The 15,491-nt window shown below is 44.9% G+C and overlaps 2 protein-coding genes across 15 annotated transcripts in view; one reads left to right on the forward strand and one right to left on the reverse strand.

Moving 5' to 3' along the window:
• Positions 1-15,491, forward strand: part of LOC135342575 (uncharacterized) — a 242,336-nt gene that overhangs the window by 214,884 nt on the left and 11,961 nt on the right. The window contains exons 48-51 of the mRNA XM_064539323.1: positions 6,407-6,505; positions 8,358-8,456; positions 9,188-9,286; positions 9,355-9,453. Coding sequence (XP_064395393.1) covers positions 6,407-6,505; positions 8,358-8,456; positions 9,188-9,286; positions 9,355-9,453 — 396 coding nt within the window. The remainder of the gene's footprint in view (positions 1-6,406; positions 6,506-8,357; positions 8,457-9,187; positions 9,287-9,354; positions 9,454-15,491) is intronic.
• The window catches only part of LOC135342747 (procollagen galactosyltransferase 2-like), a 111,912-nt gene that overhangs the window by 92,874 nt on the left and 3,547 nt on the right, over positions 1-15,491 (reverse strand). For 10 of the 14 annotated variants that reach the window (XR_010396905.1, XR_010396913.1, XR_010396915.1 and 7 more), the window contains exons 1-2: positions 639-730; positions 142-343 (exon numbers count right to left, since the gene is read on the reverse strand). The gene's annotated coding sequence lies outside the window, so the exon portion shown is untranslated. Of the gene's footprint in view, positions 1-141; positions 344-638; positions 731-12,016; positions 12,305-15,307; positions 15,427-15,491 lie in introns of those variants that run through there. The other 4 variants (XR_010396909.1, XR_010396906.1, XR_010396908.1 and 1 more) reach the window with 4 other exon arrangements.

Here is a 15,491-nt window from a genome sequence, read left to right on the forward strand (position 1 = left end):
GATGTCACCCGTACACAGTGATACATAGCTCAAGTTGTGTAGTGAAAGCAAAGGCAAGAATAGCTGAAAGCATAACAACACGTACTGTCTATCTAAGACATTAATGTAAGTGGGTCAGCCCCAGTCAATTAGCCAACTCACAGTGCAGTTGTACTTTGCACTATCAGTCCAACAGTGTTTGGCAGAGAACTTTTTCCTAATGACGAGAGTGGCTCCTGTGTAGATCATAGGCCCTCCACTGTGTGCGAGGCCGTGGGAATGGTAGAGGGGCAGGACAGAGTACACACAGTCACTGTCAGTCACTCCTCCGGCAATCACAAAGAAAGTAGGAGAACGAAACAATCTGTGAGAGAGAGGGACGGGATTAGTACACTCTGATACTCAAGGTGTGTGTGTGTGTGAGGTATCTAGTGGTGGGGTAGCTGAGATAATAAGGTGCAATTCTGTACACAATAATAACAGACTGAAATGATAAAATCCACAGATATATGCAGCTAGCTAGCTAGATGGTCGTTGAAAGGTACATGACTTAGAAGATCTGACACCTCTCAGATGCAGACACATGAGAGTAGTGACAATGATATCTTAGCCAGCTGATGGAGGTATCTATTGTAGGGTGGGAGGGTACTCACACTCACCATGAATTGTGTTGCCTATACAGTAGGTCTTTAGATTCTCCATTCGCCATGGTCCAAGACACATCATGCAAGTTCTTGAATTTATTTATGTGGTAAAGATCATTAAGCCTCTGAAATACACCGCGGTTACAGAATACCAATTATTTGGGCATGCGCAGTAGGAGTTTGTGTCATTGACCAACAAGATCTCCCCTTTTTCTGCAAAAGTCCAAAATGGCTACAAGAAGTGACCTTGATGCTCTGGTGGTCCAGGTGGAAGGATTGGGTCTAGAGGAGAACAAAGCTGGTCATGGGGCTTATGGCTGTGTCTTTAGAGTGACGGTGAATGGAAGAGACTGCATTGCTAAGAAGGTACACCACATATTGCTCCAAGAGCAATCCCTTGGACAGAGGGAGAGGATTTTAACAAATTTCCGTCATGAGTGTCATATTCTGAGCGGTCTGGATCACCCTAACATTGTCGGTTTCGTTGGAGTCCATTACGGCCGCGATAAGAACGACATCAGTCTAATAATGGAGAGGCTTCATTCCGACTTGGCCAAATTCCTTGAAACCCATCGAGACACGAATATCGCCACTAGAATCCATATCCTGTATGATGTATCCAAGGGCCTACACTATCTCCACTCTCTGACCCCTCCCCTCATCCATCGTGACCTCACTGCTCCCAACATCCTGCTCACTGAGGACCTCACTGCCAAGATCGGAGACCTGGGTGTCTCCAGGTATGTTTTGTTTTTTTGCAACAAAGGAAAATGTTTTTTTTTTTATGAGTTAGAGACAAAAAGGAGATTTACTTAATGTGGGAAAACAAAGGCAGACATGTAAAACCTAATGTTAATTTGCAGGTATGTTGATCTGGAGAGATTGACTCATGTTCTGACAAACGTCCCGGGAAATCCAACCTACATGCCTCCCGAGTGTCATGTGGAGCCGCCCACCTACACTACCAAGCTGGACATCTTCTCATTCGGTCATCTCATCATTCACACTGTTATCGGTGATTTCCCTAAAGTCAAAAACGTACCTCAAAGTATTCGCAACTATTTCCACTCTATCAGAGGAAAGGAGGAGCTCATGCGTCGAAGCACTGCTGTCCATGGTGACAAAATGGGGGAGAAACACGCTCTTTATCCTCTTGTTGTTAGCTGCCTCCATGACCGACCTCAACAGAGACCATCAGTTGACGAAGTGATTGTCTCACTCAGAAAGCTGTGTCTACAGCACCCCAGGATGGTACGTGAGTGAGTGGGTGGAGGTATCAAATGTGCATTGTCAGCTTATATAGTGTTAGTGTCGACTGTATGCTGGTACTTCTGTGTGGGTGGCTATAGAATCTTGAACAGTATATAACATGTACATACAATTTGTGTCATTCCATCTTTTGGGTGTGTTTACTGATAGCGTATTTTCTCCCAGGCATTTCTAGATGCTTGTGAGAGGGGTGATGTGGGTGTGGTTCTGGAGCTACTGGAGTGTGGGGCTGATCCCAACCAGGCAGACAAGGTGAGGGGAATACTGTCTACAGTGCCAATATGTCCGTTGGTTGATGATCTTGTCTCTACAGGATGGTTGGACTGCTCTTTACTGGGCCAGTAGGAATGGACATGATGAGATAGTGAGGGTCCTCTTAGCAGCCAAGGCTACAGTCAACACTCAGATCAAGGTTTGTTTTGTTGTACAAATACATTTCCCACAACATGCTGTTTACATTGTTTTCCTCCTATGTACAGGAGGGAGAGACCCCTCTTTGGACAGCCAGTTTCTATGGTCACCAGAAATGTATGGAGCTCCTAATCGATGCTGGGGCCAATGTTGATGTACCCAAAGAGGTGAGTGTAAGTAGCTGTACACACATAGCCTCGATTCCAGGCCAATTAAAGTATGGCCTGGTACTTATTGCATGGTGATAGTGAGCATGTGATAGTTTATTCTCCAGAATCTGGGGAATCCCCTCTTTTCTTTCTCTCAACTATTTTCTATCTTATGTACATCAGCTTAGCTCTCTATTGCGTTGTTCCAGAAGGCTTTCAAACTAGTTGGAAGCCAAAATAGGCTCTCATCCACCTCTATGACGGCTGTGTGGTCAGAATGTCTTAGCTTAGATCTGTACAGGCTATGGGAAGTGTATGGTGCCTCTTGACTGCTTCTTGCAAAGACAACCTGGCTATAGGACCATCGTAGACGTAGATGAAAGCCTCCAAACTAGTGTTCAAGCCTTCTAAGCAATAGATGCAGCTTCACGGAGCTCAGTATGGAGATAAAATATTACGGAACATATTCTTAGTAAAGGGACTAAATTACGGGTACTAATGTTTTACGTTCGTAGTACGATTACCCTTATTCTGAAGGTACCAGGCCGTATTTTAATGCGGCCTGGAATCTAGGCTACTATACACACATCTCAGAGGTCACTAGCCACAGAGCCTCCCCATGTTCTGTTGACCTGGTCTATTAGACACCAGAGCTAGTCATATTTGTGTAGAGAGCACTGGTAGTTGGTGTACCGAGGTACGACACGCATCTCGTGATCTCTCTTTTCATTGCATTCCAATGTAATGCACAATAACTTTGACTAAGGCTCAAGGGTAGTATAGTTTAGACCTAGAGGTAACAGTTTCCGTCGCTGAACCCGTAAATGTCATCACAATGGAATATTCAATTAAAAAACAATGTCGTACCTCCTCTGCCCTGACATCAGAGGAGGTACGACTAGCGTGCCTCGATTAGGCTAATTGCCTCTGCAATACCACTGAGCGTGGGTGTAACCACGCCTCGATTATCCGCCCACGCTCAACGGTATTGCAGAGGCAATTAGCCTAATCGAGGCACGCGTGTCTCGGTTACACCCACGCTCAGTGGTATTGCAGAGGCAATTAGCCTAATCGAGGCACGCGTGTCGTACCTCCTCTGCGCTGACATTAGTGTAGATAGTCATGTGATATTGTATGAGTGATATTGTGTAATGAGTGGATCTGTACTATCTTGACTCTGTACAGGGTGGAGCCACAGCATTGTGGGTAGCTGCTCAGAATGGTCATGTGAGGGCAGTGGAATTGTTGATTGCTGCCAAAGCTAGAGTTGACATTCAAAATAAGGTGAGATTTACTAGAGTAGTGGATTGAGTAGTGGATTAGCTGGTCCAGTTGCCGGTTAGTGTAAAGCTGGAATGCGGAATAGAACGGAAGATGGAATGACTAAAAAGAGAGCTGCTGATGGTGCTCTGTATTTTTTTAGTGTAGTATGGACTTAAATACTTGTAAAAAGTGCTACAGAAGCCTTTTATAGAGACAAAGCTAATTTTAGAAGACTATTACTAGTAAAAAGTAGACTGAGTATAACTAGTGTTCAAGCTGGCGCTGTGCTAATGCCTCTCGCCATGTTTTTGCTTTCGCTGAAAAGTATTAGAGTGTTATATTAGTTTCTATAATGAATATTAAAGTTAGCTTATCTATATAAAGTCACTGAGAAGAAAAGACTTATTTACATGCATCTATTGCTGTATTATGTGGCTTACCAGGACCTCAAGAAAGAAGAAAATTGATTCTTCCAGGATCTGTGTAGTTCAGTGTATATAATATCTAAGAAGAAAAGACCTGTGTACATGCATATTGTTATCTATATTGTTATATGGTAGTGTTTTGTGGCTTACCAGGCCTTCAAGACAAAGATGATTCTGCCAGGAGGATCTGGATCTGGATCTGGATCTTGGATATTATTTCTCACACATGGGGAATGAGCGCGCATGCGCATTACATTCACAGGAATAATTAAAGGGTGTGTCCAAAGAGATCAATTTTCACAAATGGCTACTGCTAGCTAGCTGTTTTAACAGATATTTTCTGAGTATTGTAGCTAACAAAAAGCTAGCGCTTTAGTGCAAGGCCAACTCATATGTTGAATAGAAAGTTTGTGCGGACAGATGATGCTATGAAAGATTCTGAAGAGACTGCAACAGCCTTCAATGTGAGTCAAACTAGCCATAACTCGAGAAAGAAGCTTTAGTTTGCTAATCCACGAATCAAAATCCAAGAGAACGTGGCTAGAAGCCTATAGAAGCTGTTAGCTTTCGTCGCATTGCAACCGTTGAGCAGTTACAGCTGGAACAGACACACACACAGATACACACACACACACACACACACAGTCAGCTTTACCGTATCCCTCGCCTCGAGGCATAATTATAGTAGCAACATTGAACATTACAAATACACATAATTATACGTGTCTATAGACTTAGCGAAGTAATTATGTTGTGCCCAAAGTAAGGTGAAGTGTGAAGTCTATAGCTATACAGGACACTCCAAAGCTATACCTTTCTTCAATCTGCATGCCTGTAAAGTTTTGGCCCTTGGTGAAACTTTAAACGATTTGTGCGTGTTGAAGAGACACACTGACCAAGCCTTTTGCCATTGATTTCCACACACAATGGGTTGTAGAGTCAGCAAATTCCACATTTATACTCTGAACAATGAAACTCTGTTATCTCAATATCTACCACTGTGCAACAGTGTGTGTAAGTTGTTGATCCTCTTTCCAATAACAGGTGTCATGTGATGATTACAGCCAGCTACATGTTCCGTTCCATATCTGCATTCCAGCTTTTACACTAACCCTCCAGTTGCTGTTATACATAATTATAATTATGGTTTATGGTCTATATAACACAGGACAACCAGACAGCTCTATATGCATGTAGCCAGTAACAACAGCATCGTGATCTCTTTTTTAATTGCATTCCAATCTTTTTTACATTGGTTTTCAATGTAGTGTGTTCCCAACAATAACTCTGACTAAGGCTCAAGGGTAGTATAGTTTAGACCTAGATCTAACTGTTTCTGTCGCTGAACCCCAGTGAACCCTATTCAATTAGTACAGGCTATGGGAAGTGTATGGTGCCTCTAGACTGCTTCTTGCGAAGACAACCTGGCTATAGGACCATCGTAGACGTAGATGAGAGCCTCCAAACTAGTGTTCAAGCCTTCTAAGCAATAGATACAGCTTCACGGAACTCAGTATGGAGATAAAATATTACGGAACATATTCTTAGGGACTAAATTACGGGTACTAAGGTTTTACGTTTGTAGTACGATTACCCATATTCTGAAAGTACCAGGCAGTATTTTAATGCGGCCTGGAATCGAGGCTACTATACACACATCTCAGAGGCCACTAGCCACAAAGCCTCCTCATGTTCTGTTGACCTGGTCCATTAGACACCAGAGCTAGTCATGTTTGTGTAGAGAGCGCTGGTAGTTGGTGTACCGAGGTACAACACGCATATCGTGATCTATCCAATCTTTTTTACATTGGTTTTCAATGCAATGTGTTCCCCACAATAACTCTGTTATTTTGTGACTAACGCTCTAGGGTAGTATAGTTTAGACCTAGATCTAACTGTTTCCGTTGCTGAACCCCAGTGAACCCTATTCAGTTAGGAGATATGCTTGCTACAAATGTTGAGAGCACTGCACCTTTCATATACATCTGGACGAGTTCTAACCAGGACCTCAGCTGGAGAAACACTATAGCTAGCCATAGAGACCTTGAGCAATGTACAGAGCCAGCTAAATTGTCAGTTACAAGTGTTGTACAAGCCTAGAGTTTGTCGTAGCAAGGTCACGATAAACTGCCAGCTAAGCAAACGTCATCAATTAAAAAAGTGTCCTCTGCCCTGACATTAGTGTAGATAGTCATGTGATATTGTGTGATATTGTATGAGTGATATTGTGTAATGAGTGGATCTGTACTATCTTGACTCTGTACAGGATGGGACCACAGCATTGTGGGTAGCTGCTCAGAATGGTCATGTGAGGGCAGTGGAATTGTTGATTGCTGCCAAAGCTAGAGTTGACATTCAAAGGAAGGTGAGATTTACTATAGTGGATTGAGTAGTGGATTAGCTGGTCCAGTTGCCGGTTAGTGTAAAAGCTGGAATGCGGAATAGAACGAAAGATGGAATGACTAAAAAGAGAGCTGCTGATGGTGTTCTTAGTCTTAAATACTTGTGCTACAGAATTTTAGAAGACTATTACTATAGGAGTAAAAAATTAGACTGAGTATAATTATAGTAGCAACAGTGAACATTACAAATACACATAATTATACGTGTCTATAGACTTAGCGAAGTAATTATGTTGTGCCCAAAGTAAGGTGGAGTGTGAAGTCTATAGCTATACAGGACACTCCAAAGCTATACATTTCTTCTATCTGCATGCCTGTAAAGTTTTGGCCCTTGGTGAAACTTTAAACGATTTGTGAGTGTTGAAGAGACACACTGACCAAGCATTTTGCCATTGATTTCCACACACATTGGGTTGTGGAGTCAGCAAATTCCACATTTATACTCTCAACAATGAAACTGTTATCTCAATATCTACCACTGTGCAACAGTGTGTGTAAGTTGTTGATCCTCTTTCCAATAACAGGTGTCATGTGATGATTACAGCCAGCTACATGTTTCGTTCCATATCTGCATTCCAGCTTTTACACTAACCCTCCAGTTGCTGTTATACATAATTATAATTATGGTTTATGGGTCTATATAACACAGGACAACCAGACAGCTCTGTATGCATGTAGCCAGTAACAACAGCATCGTCATCTCTCTTTTAATTGCATTCCAATTTTTTTTACATTGGTTCAGTGTAGTGTGTTCCCTACAATAACTCTGTTATTCTGTGACTAAGGCTCAAGGGTAGTATAGTTTAGACCTAGATCTAACTGTTTCCGTCGCTGAACCCCAGTGAACCCTATTCAGTTAGGAGATATGCTTGCTACAAATGTTGAGAGCACTGCACCTTTCATATACATCTGGACGAGTTCTAACCAGGACCTCAGCTGGAGAAACACTGTAGCTAGCCATAGAGACCTTGAGCAACGTACAGAGCTAGCTAAACAGCTAGTTACAAGCGTTCTACAGGCCTATAGAGTTTGTCGTAACAAGGTCGCGGTTAAGGTTACAGTATACTAATTGCTCATGAATGATTCATAAGATATTTATTTCTCATCACAACGTTATTTTTGTAATTTGCAACGATTATCAATGGAAAGAGAACATGGAACAATGCTAGCTACAATAATAACTCAGAGTTTATATGTCTTGTAATCCAATGAAGTGGTCTGAGGTCAGCTGGAAAAACTGAGTATTTTGTCGTCAAATTTTGTTGACTGCATAGCTTCTAGGTTGTCTTTCTGACCAGTATTCGATGCCTAAAGACTTACTGGAGGGAGACTCGAAGAGATCTTGTTCATAGAGACCTTACAGCAAAAAATATATCCTTGTTACTACTCTACAGTCGCTATATTAGCCTACAAAAACAGCTAGAAAAATAGCCGTAACTTTGTTGTATCTTACTCTCTTGGGAAAAACTCTTCCAGTCACCCTGCCCCTTTATTCGTATAATAAGAAACAGCAGAGTATACTGTAAGGAGGGGTTTCCTGGTGCCTGGAATTAACGCAGAGTAACCATTGCCAGATGAGAGCCATTTTACTAGCTGAACTACATTGAACACCCACGCAGATTTGAGCGTGGGTGGAACAGTATACCGTAACCTTAACTACCAGCTAAACAAACGTCATCACAAATGAAGAGTCAATTAAATAAGTGTCGTACCTCCTCTGCCCTGACATTAGTGTAGATATAGTCATGTGATATTGTATGACTGATAATATTATTTGTGTAATGAGTGGATCTGTACTATCTTGACTCTGTACAGGATGGAGTCACAGCATTGCACAAGGCCAGTCAGAAGGGTCACTGTGGAGTTGTTAGAATGTTGTTGGAGGCCAAGGCTGACGTTCACAACAAGAGTAATGTGAGTCACGCTGCATGGTGGTCTTTGTGTACTCTGCTGATTCCATAGTTGAGTGTGTGTACTGTCACCTCCGTGTTAGTCTCGTTCCTAGGCCGCTTTTTTCGAAGGGGGAAAAGGCCTGGTGTCCATTGCTTGGGTGTTAGTGCGCATGGTAATCGTGCACTAATGTAAAACTTTTGCAAACTAGTCCGTTTACTAGGAATATGTTCCGTAATACGTACTTCCATACTGAAGCTATGGCTTATGCCCTCTATTGCGTTGTCCAAGAAAGCTGGTACACTTAGTCTGAGGCCAGTAGTCTCTAGTTCTACGATGGTCGTATAGTTGTCTTCTCAAGCAGCAGTTAGAAGTACCATAGGAAGCATGCACAAAGACTTGCTATAGCCAGTCCTTCCAAGCTCAGACATTCCGACCATACGACTGTCGTGAAGTAGACGAGAGGCTCTTCTGGCTTCAGACTAGTGTGCAAGCCTTCTTGATCAACACAATAGAAGCACAGCACGGTAGATAGGGGGAAAAGAAGGGGATTACCCATATTTTACAGCAAAACTAAGTGCATGCGCACTATCAGTAGACACCAGGCCGCATTTTCCTCCCTTCCATTCCATACAAAAGAATCGGCCTGGGAACGAGGCTACCTCTGTGTATGAGTGGACTGAGTAGTGGAGAGTGTACAATTAGCTGGTCCAGTTGCTGTGATATATAATTATATGGTTTATGGTCTATAACAGAACAACCAGACAGCTCTGTTTGTAGCCTGTCACCAGGGACAAGATGAGATAGTGAGTGTTCTCTTAGCAGCAAAGGCTACAGTCAACACTCAGGAGAAGGTTGGTTTTGTTGTACAAACACCATTTCCCACAACATGCTGTTTACATTTTTTTCCTCCTATGTACAGTCGGGAGCGACCCCTCTTTGGACAGCCAGTTTCAGTGGTCACCAGAAATGTACGGAGCTCCTAATCGATGCTGGGGCCAATGTTGATGTACCCAAAGAGGTGAGTGTAAGTAGCTGTACACACATCTCAGAGGCCACTAGCTCCCCATGTTCTGTTGACCTGGCCCATTATAGACACCAGAGCTAGTCATGTTTGTGTAGAGAGCACTGGTAGTTGGTGTATCGAGGTACAACACGCATCTCGTGATCTCTCTTTTAATTGCATTCCAAATATTTTTCACAGTAACTTTGATAAAGAATCAAGGGTAGTATAGTTTAGACCTAGATCTAACTGTTTCCGTGATCACTGAACCCCAGCTTCCATTAAAGATAAGGCCTGCTGCTGACTGCTTGCGCATGGATATTTTTCCTGTAAAATTCCTATTTTTATCAGTGAAAATATCCTGACAAAGAATACAAATTCTTATTGAAACTCATACACAGAGCTATATATAGCTAGCTAGCTAGAGACAGAGCTATAGGCTTGTTGTACAGCTATTTTCTTTCAGTAGCAGTAGTATAGTAGACTTTCATCGAAGTTAGTATTAGATGGGCATGGCCTGTCCATATAGGCTATTGTCAGCCCTCACTCTCAGTTCAGACGATTGTCATCCACACTGTTGCAGGCTGTGAGTCTTTTGTTAACATAGCAAGCTAAGGGTAGCTATCAGAATGCTATCAGATGGGCTAGAAACTTTCAATCGAAATTTCTATACCGGATAGCACAAAATTTTCGTGGGTTAGCAATCCTACAAAAATTTATGTCCACAAAAATTGTTCTTTAATTATCTGCAAGCTATAACGTTGCAAAGATTAAAAGGCGTTGAGAAGGGGGGACAGCATTGCACATTGCCAGCTATTATTACTAGCTGTTTGTTTGTTTAAAAATATTTGGATGTTTACAGGATGGTTGGACGGCATTGCACATAGCCAGTCAGAATGATCACTGTGGAGTTGTTAGAATGTTGTTGGAGGCCAAGGCTGACGTCCACATCAAGACTAATGTGAGTTAGTAATCACTATACGTATTACTAGAATATTTTGCTGGTGAAAAACCTTTGCGAATTAACCAAGTCAGCAGAAAAATTGACCCTTTGCAATCACTATTGCGTTCTGGCGAGGATCGTGTGTATTTACTTAGGTTTTGCGATTTTATTGTTGCGAATTGATCAGCCCTCGCAAAGTTGGCGTATGTTTGATGCATTCTAGTATATAGTACAGTAGTTAGGTATACCTTAATGTTACTACCGTATAGCGGGTAATTTTCGTGGGGCAAAAAATTCGTTATTTTCGAGGGCAAGCTAGCTGACCTCCACGAAATTTTAACGTAGGCGTGGCTTACCGGAACGTATGAATGCAGTGCAGGCAATGAGACTAAACAAATTATTTACCCCACAAAAATTACCCGCTATATGGTACATGTATGTATTATAAACGAGTACTAATTTTAGCAAATTTGTTATTAACGCTAAATTAAGACCTCGCTAATAATTATTATTATAACACATTATGAATTTCAAAAAAGTTCTCTTGAGAGTAAGCTATAGCAAGCTAGCCCCTGTATCTGACTCAAAACTTTCCTTTCAAGCTTAAAACTGGCTGTCCTTAATCAGTGGACTGGCCGACTGGACTGGACTGGACTTTGACCTGCTGTTGCAACACCAATTACATTTCTTTTCTCCAAGACCACAATGACAAATGATCTGACCATTTTGACAAATAATTATTGTGCTAATGAATTTTCTGCCAAAATTAGTACTCTTAAAAATCTGATACGCTAAAATTACTACTGTCTATTTATTAGTAACCTTAATTAAGGTAACAATTATTCACCACCATGGCAACAGTGTTCTACTGGTTATGTATTGCTGTCCACTGTTAAAATTCCTTATTTCCCTTCATCACTAACTGCTCACATACCCACTATACAGGACGGACGTACTGCCTATGATGTGGCTAGTCATTATGGACACACTCAAGTGTGTGAACTACTACACTGACTCAGTACCTTATTAACTGTACTGTTACCATGGCAGCTAGCCTCTGATAGATACGTAGATTGCTTTACACTACATCATTTTGTCTTTTTTGTCTACAGTTTCACCATATTTTATTACAGTTACATTTGAATTTTCTTTGATCATGTAAAACTTGAAATTTGGTCAATAATGGGAGCGATGTGCAAAATTAATAGATTGTGTTCGATTAAAAAGTTTGTCTGCTAGCTATAGCTATAAGTGTTTGATTCTCAATCACATCTTGAGGTAGCTATAGGAATCTGCAATGTCTCCACTTGTAGTAGATAAGAGATGACAGCATGATGATCACATGACACAGCTGTAGAGGAAATATACAATAATCAAAAAGAGAAAATAATTATTACCACGAATAATTTAAATCTAATTCATCAACCAGCTCAACTTCTATAGCTATAGGGTATGTTTCTTCGATCACTATCATTAATGCAAATACAAGATCTCACAGGTTACCATAGATACACAGCCAAACTGACTTCCCTCACTATTCCGTAGAGGGGACTCAAACAAAGATCTACAAACAGACAGCTAGCTTCAACATGTATTAACACACAAGCACCCTCTGTAAAGAAATACTCCATCTCTCACCATAATGAAGAGGTGTCTGATTGTCTGTGTCCTCAATATTAACATCTGCTCCCCTCTTCACAAGTAGTTTCACCATGTTCAGGTTGCCACGGTCACAGGCCCAGTGAAGGGAGACAACACGCACACTAGTGCAGTATAGGGGGGGTGGTCCACTGTGTGGGGGGAGACAACACGCACACTAGTGCAGTATAGGGGGGTGGTCCACTGTGTGGGGGGAGACAACACGCACACTAGGTCCACTGTGTGGGGGGAGACAACACGCACACTAGTGCAGTATAGGGGGGTGGTCCACTGTGTGGGGGGAGACAAAACGCACACTAGTGCAGTATAGGGGGGTGGTCAACTGTGTGGGGGGAGACAACACGCACACTAGTGCAGTATAGGGGGGTGGTCCACTGTGTGGGGGAGACAACACGCACACTAGTGCAGTATAGGGGGGGTGGTCCACTGTGTGGGGGGAGACAACACGCACACTAGTGCAGTATAGGGGGGTGGTCCACTGTGTGGGGGGAGACAACACGCACACTAGTGCAGTATAGGGGGGGTGGTCCAATGTGTGGGGGGAGACAATACGCACACTAATGCAGTATAGGGGGGTGGTCCACTGTGTGGGGGGAGACAACACGCACACTAATGCAGTACAGGGGGGGGTGGTCCACTGTGTGGGGGGAGACAACACGCACACTAGTGCAGTATAGGGGGAGTGGTCCACTGTGTGGGGGGAGACAACACGCACACTAGTGCAGTATAGGGGGGTGGTCCACTGTGTGGGGGAGACAACACGCACACTAGTGCAGTATAGGGGGGTGGTCCACTGTGTGGGGGGAGACAACACGCACACTAGTGCAGTATAGGGGGGTGGTCCACTGTGTGGGGGAGACAACACGCACACTAATGCTGTATAGGGGGGTGGTCCACTGTGTGGGGGGAGACAACACGCACACTAGTGCAGTATAGGGGGGTGGTCCACTGTGTGGGGGGAGACAACACGCACACTAGTGCAGTATAGGGGGGGGTGGTCCACTGTGTGGGGGGAGACAACACGCACACTAGTGCAGTATAGGGGGGTGGTCCACTGTGTGGGGGGAGACAATACGCACACTAGTGCAGTATAGGGGGGTGGTCCACTGTGTGGGGGGAGACAACACGCACACTAGTGCAGTATAGGGGGGTGGTCCACTGTGTGGGGGGAGACAACACGCACACTAGTGCAGTATAGGGGGGGTGGTCCACTGTGTGGGGGAGACAACATGCACACTAGTGCTGTATAGGGGGGTGGTCCACTGTGTGGGGGGAGACAACACGCACACTAGTGCAGTATAGGGGGGTGGTCCACTGTGTGGGGGGAGACAACACGCACACTAGTGCAGTATAGGGGGGTGGTCCACTGTGTGGGGGGAGACAACACGCACACTAGTGCAGTATAGGGGGGTGGTCCACTGTGTGGGGGAGACAACACGCACACTAGTGCAGTATAGGGGGGGGTGGTCCACTGTGTGGGGGGAGACAACACGCACACTAGTGCAGTATAGGGGGGTGGTCCACTGTGTGGGGGGAGACAACACGCACACTAGTGCAGTATAGGGGGGTGGTCCACTGTGTGGGGGGAGACAACCCGCACACTAGTGCAGTATAGGGGGGTGGTCCACTGTGTGGGGGGAGACAACACGCACACTAGTGCAGTATAGGGGGGTGGTCCACTGTGTGGGGGGAGACAACCCGCACACTAGGTCCACTGTGTGGGGGGAGACAACACGCACACTAGTGCAGTATAGGGGGGTGGTCCACTGTGTGGGGGGAGACAACACGCACACTAGTGCAGTATAGGGGGGTGGTCCAGTGTGTGGGGGGAGACAAAACGCACACTAGTGCAGTATAGGGGGGTGGTCCAGTGTGTGGGGGGAGACAACACGCACACTAGTGCAGTATAGGGGGGTGGTCCACTGTGTGGGGGGAAACAACATGCACACTAAGTCCACTGTGTGGGGGGAGACAACACGCACACTAGTGCAGTATAGGGGGGGTGGTCCACTGTGTGGGGGGAGACAATACGCACACTAATGCAGTACAGGGGGTGGTCCACTGTGTGGGGGGAGACAACACGCACACTAATGCAGTACAAGGGGGTGGTCCACTGTGTGGGGGGAGACAACACGCACACTAATGCAGTACAGGGGGTGGTCCACTGTGTTGGGGGAGACAACACGCACACTAGTGCAGTATAGGGGGAGTGGTCCACTGTGTGGGGGGAGACAACACGCACACTAGTGCAGTATAGGGAGGTGGTCCTCTGTGTGGGGGGAGACAACACGCACACTAATGCAGTATAGGGGGGTGGTCCACTGTGTGGGGGGAGACAACACGCACACTAATGCAGTATAGGGGGGTGGTCCACTGTGTGGGGGGAGACAACACACACACTAATGCAGTACAGGGAGGTGGTCCACTGTGTGAGGGGAGACAACACACACACTAATGCAGTACAGGGGGGTGGTCCACTGTGTGGGGGGAGACAACACACACACTAATGCAGTACAGGGGGGTGGTCCACTGTGTGGGGGGAGACAACACACACACTAATGCAGTACAGGGGGGTGGTCCACTGTGTGGGGGGAGACAACACACACACTAATGCAGTATAGGGGGGTGGTCCACTGTGTGGGGGGAGACAACACACACACTAATGCAGTACAGGGGGGTGGTCCACTGTGTGGGAGGAGACAACACACACACTAATGCAGTACAGGGGGGTGGTCCACTGTGTGGGAGGAGACAACACACACACTAATGCAGTACAGGGGGGTGGTCCACTGTGTGGGAGGAGACAACACACACACTAATGCAGTACAGGGGGGTGGTCCACTGTGTGGGGGGAGACAACACACACACTAATGCAGTATAGGGGGGGTGGTCCACTGTGTGGGAGGAGACAACACACACACTAATGCAGTATAGGGGGGTGGTCCACTGTGTGGGAGGAGACAACACACACACTAATGCAGTATAGGGGGGTGGTCCACTGTGTGGGAGGAGACAACACACACACTAATGCAGTATAGGGGGGTGGTCCACTGTGTGGGAGGAGACAATACACACACTAATGGATACACAGTCAAGGATGTTGTGGGAACACTATTAAAAGAGCCCCTCTATTATGACCTGCACTAATTATACCCGCCCACACACATTGTTCACAGCAACAATGGAGCTACATCAGCACACACTGAGATGGCTACTGGCTATACTAACAAAGAGCAGATGACACCGCAGCCTTAAGGGGGAGAGGCTTACCAAGGTTCTCCAGCTTAAAGTGGAGGAAGTCCTGAGCAGCGTGGTCCAGGCTCTCATAGTCCTCTGGTTTGACCATGAACCCCAACACCTCGGTGTTCAGAATGTGCATAGGCAGATCTACAGTGGAGGGAAGGGGACAATTCAAACTTGTTCTATGTACATACATGTACCATAATAAAGTGCA

This window comes from Halichondria panicea, chromosome 10 (genome assembly GCF_963675165.1).
Source record: "Halichondria panicea chromosome 10, odHalPani1.1, whole genome shotgun sequence".
NCBI lineage: Eukaryota > Metazoa > Porifera > Demospongiae > Suberitida > Halichondriidae > Halichondria > Halichondria panicea.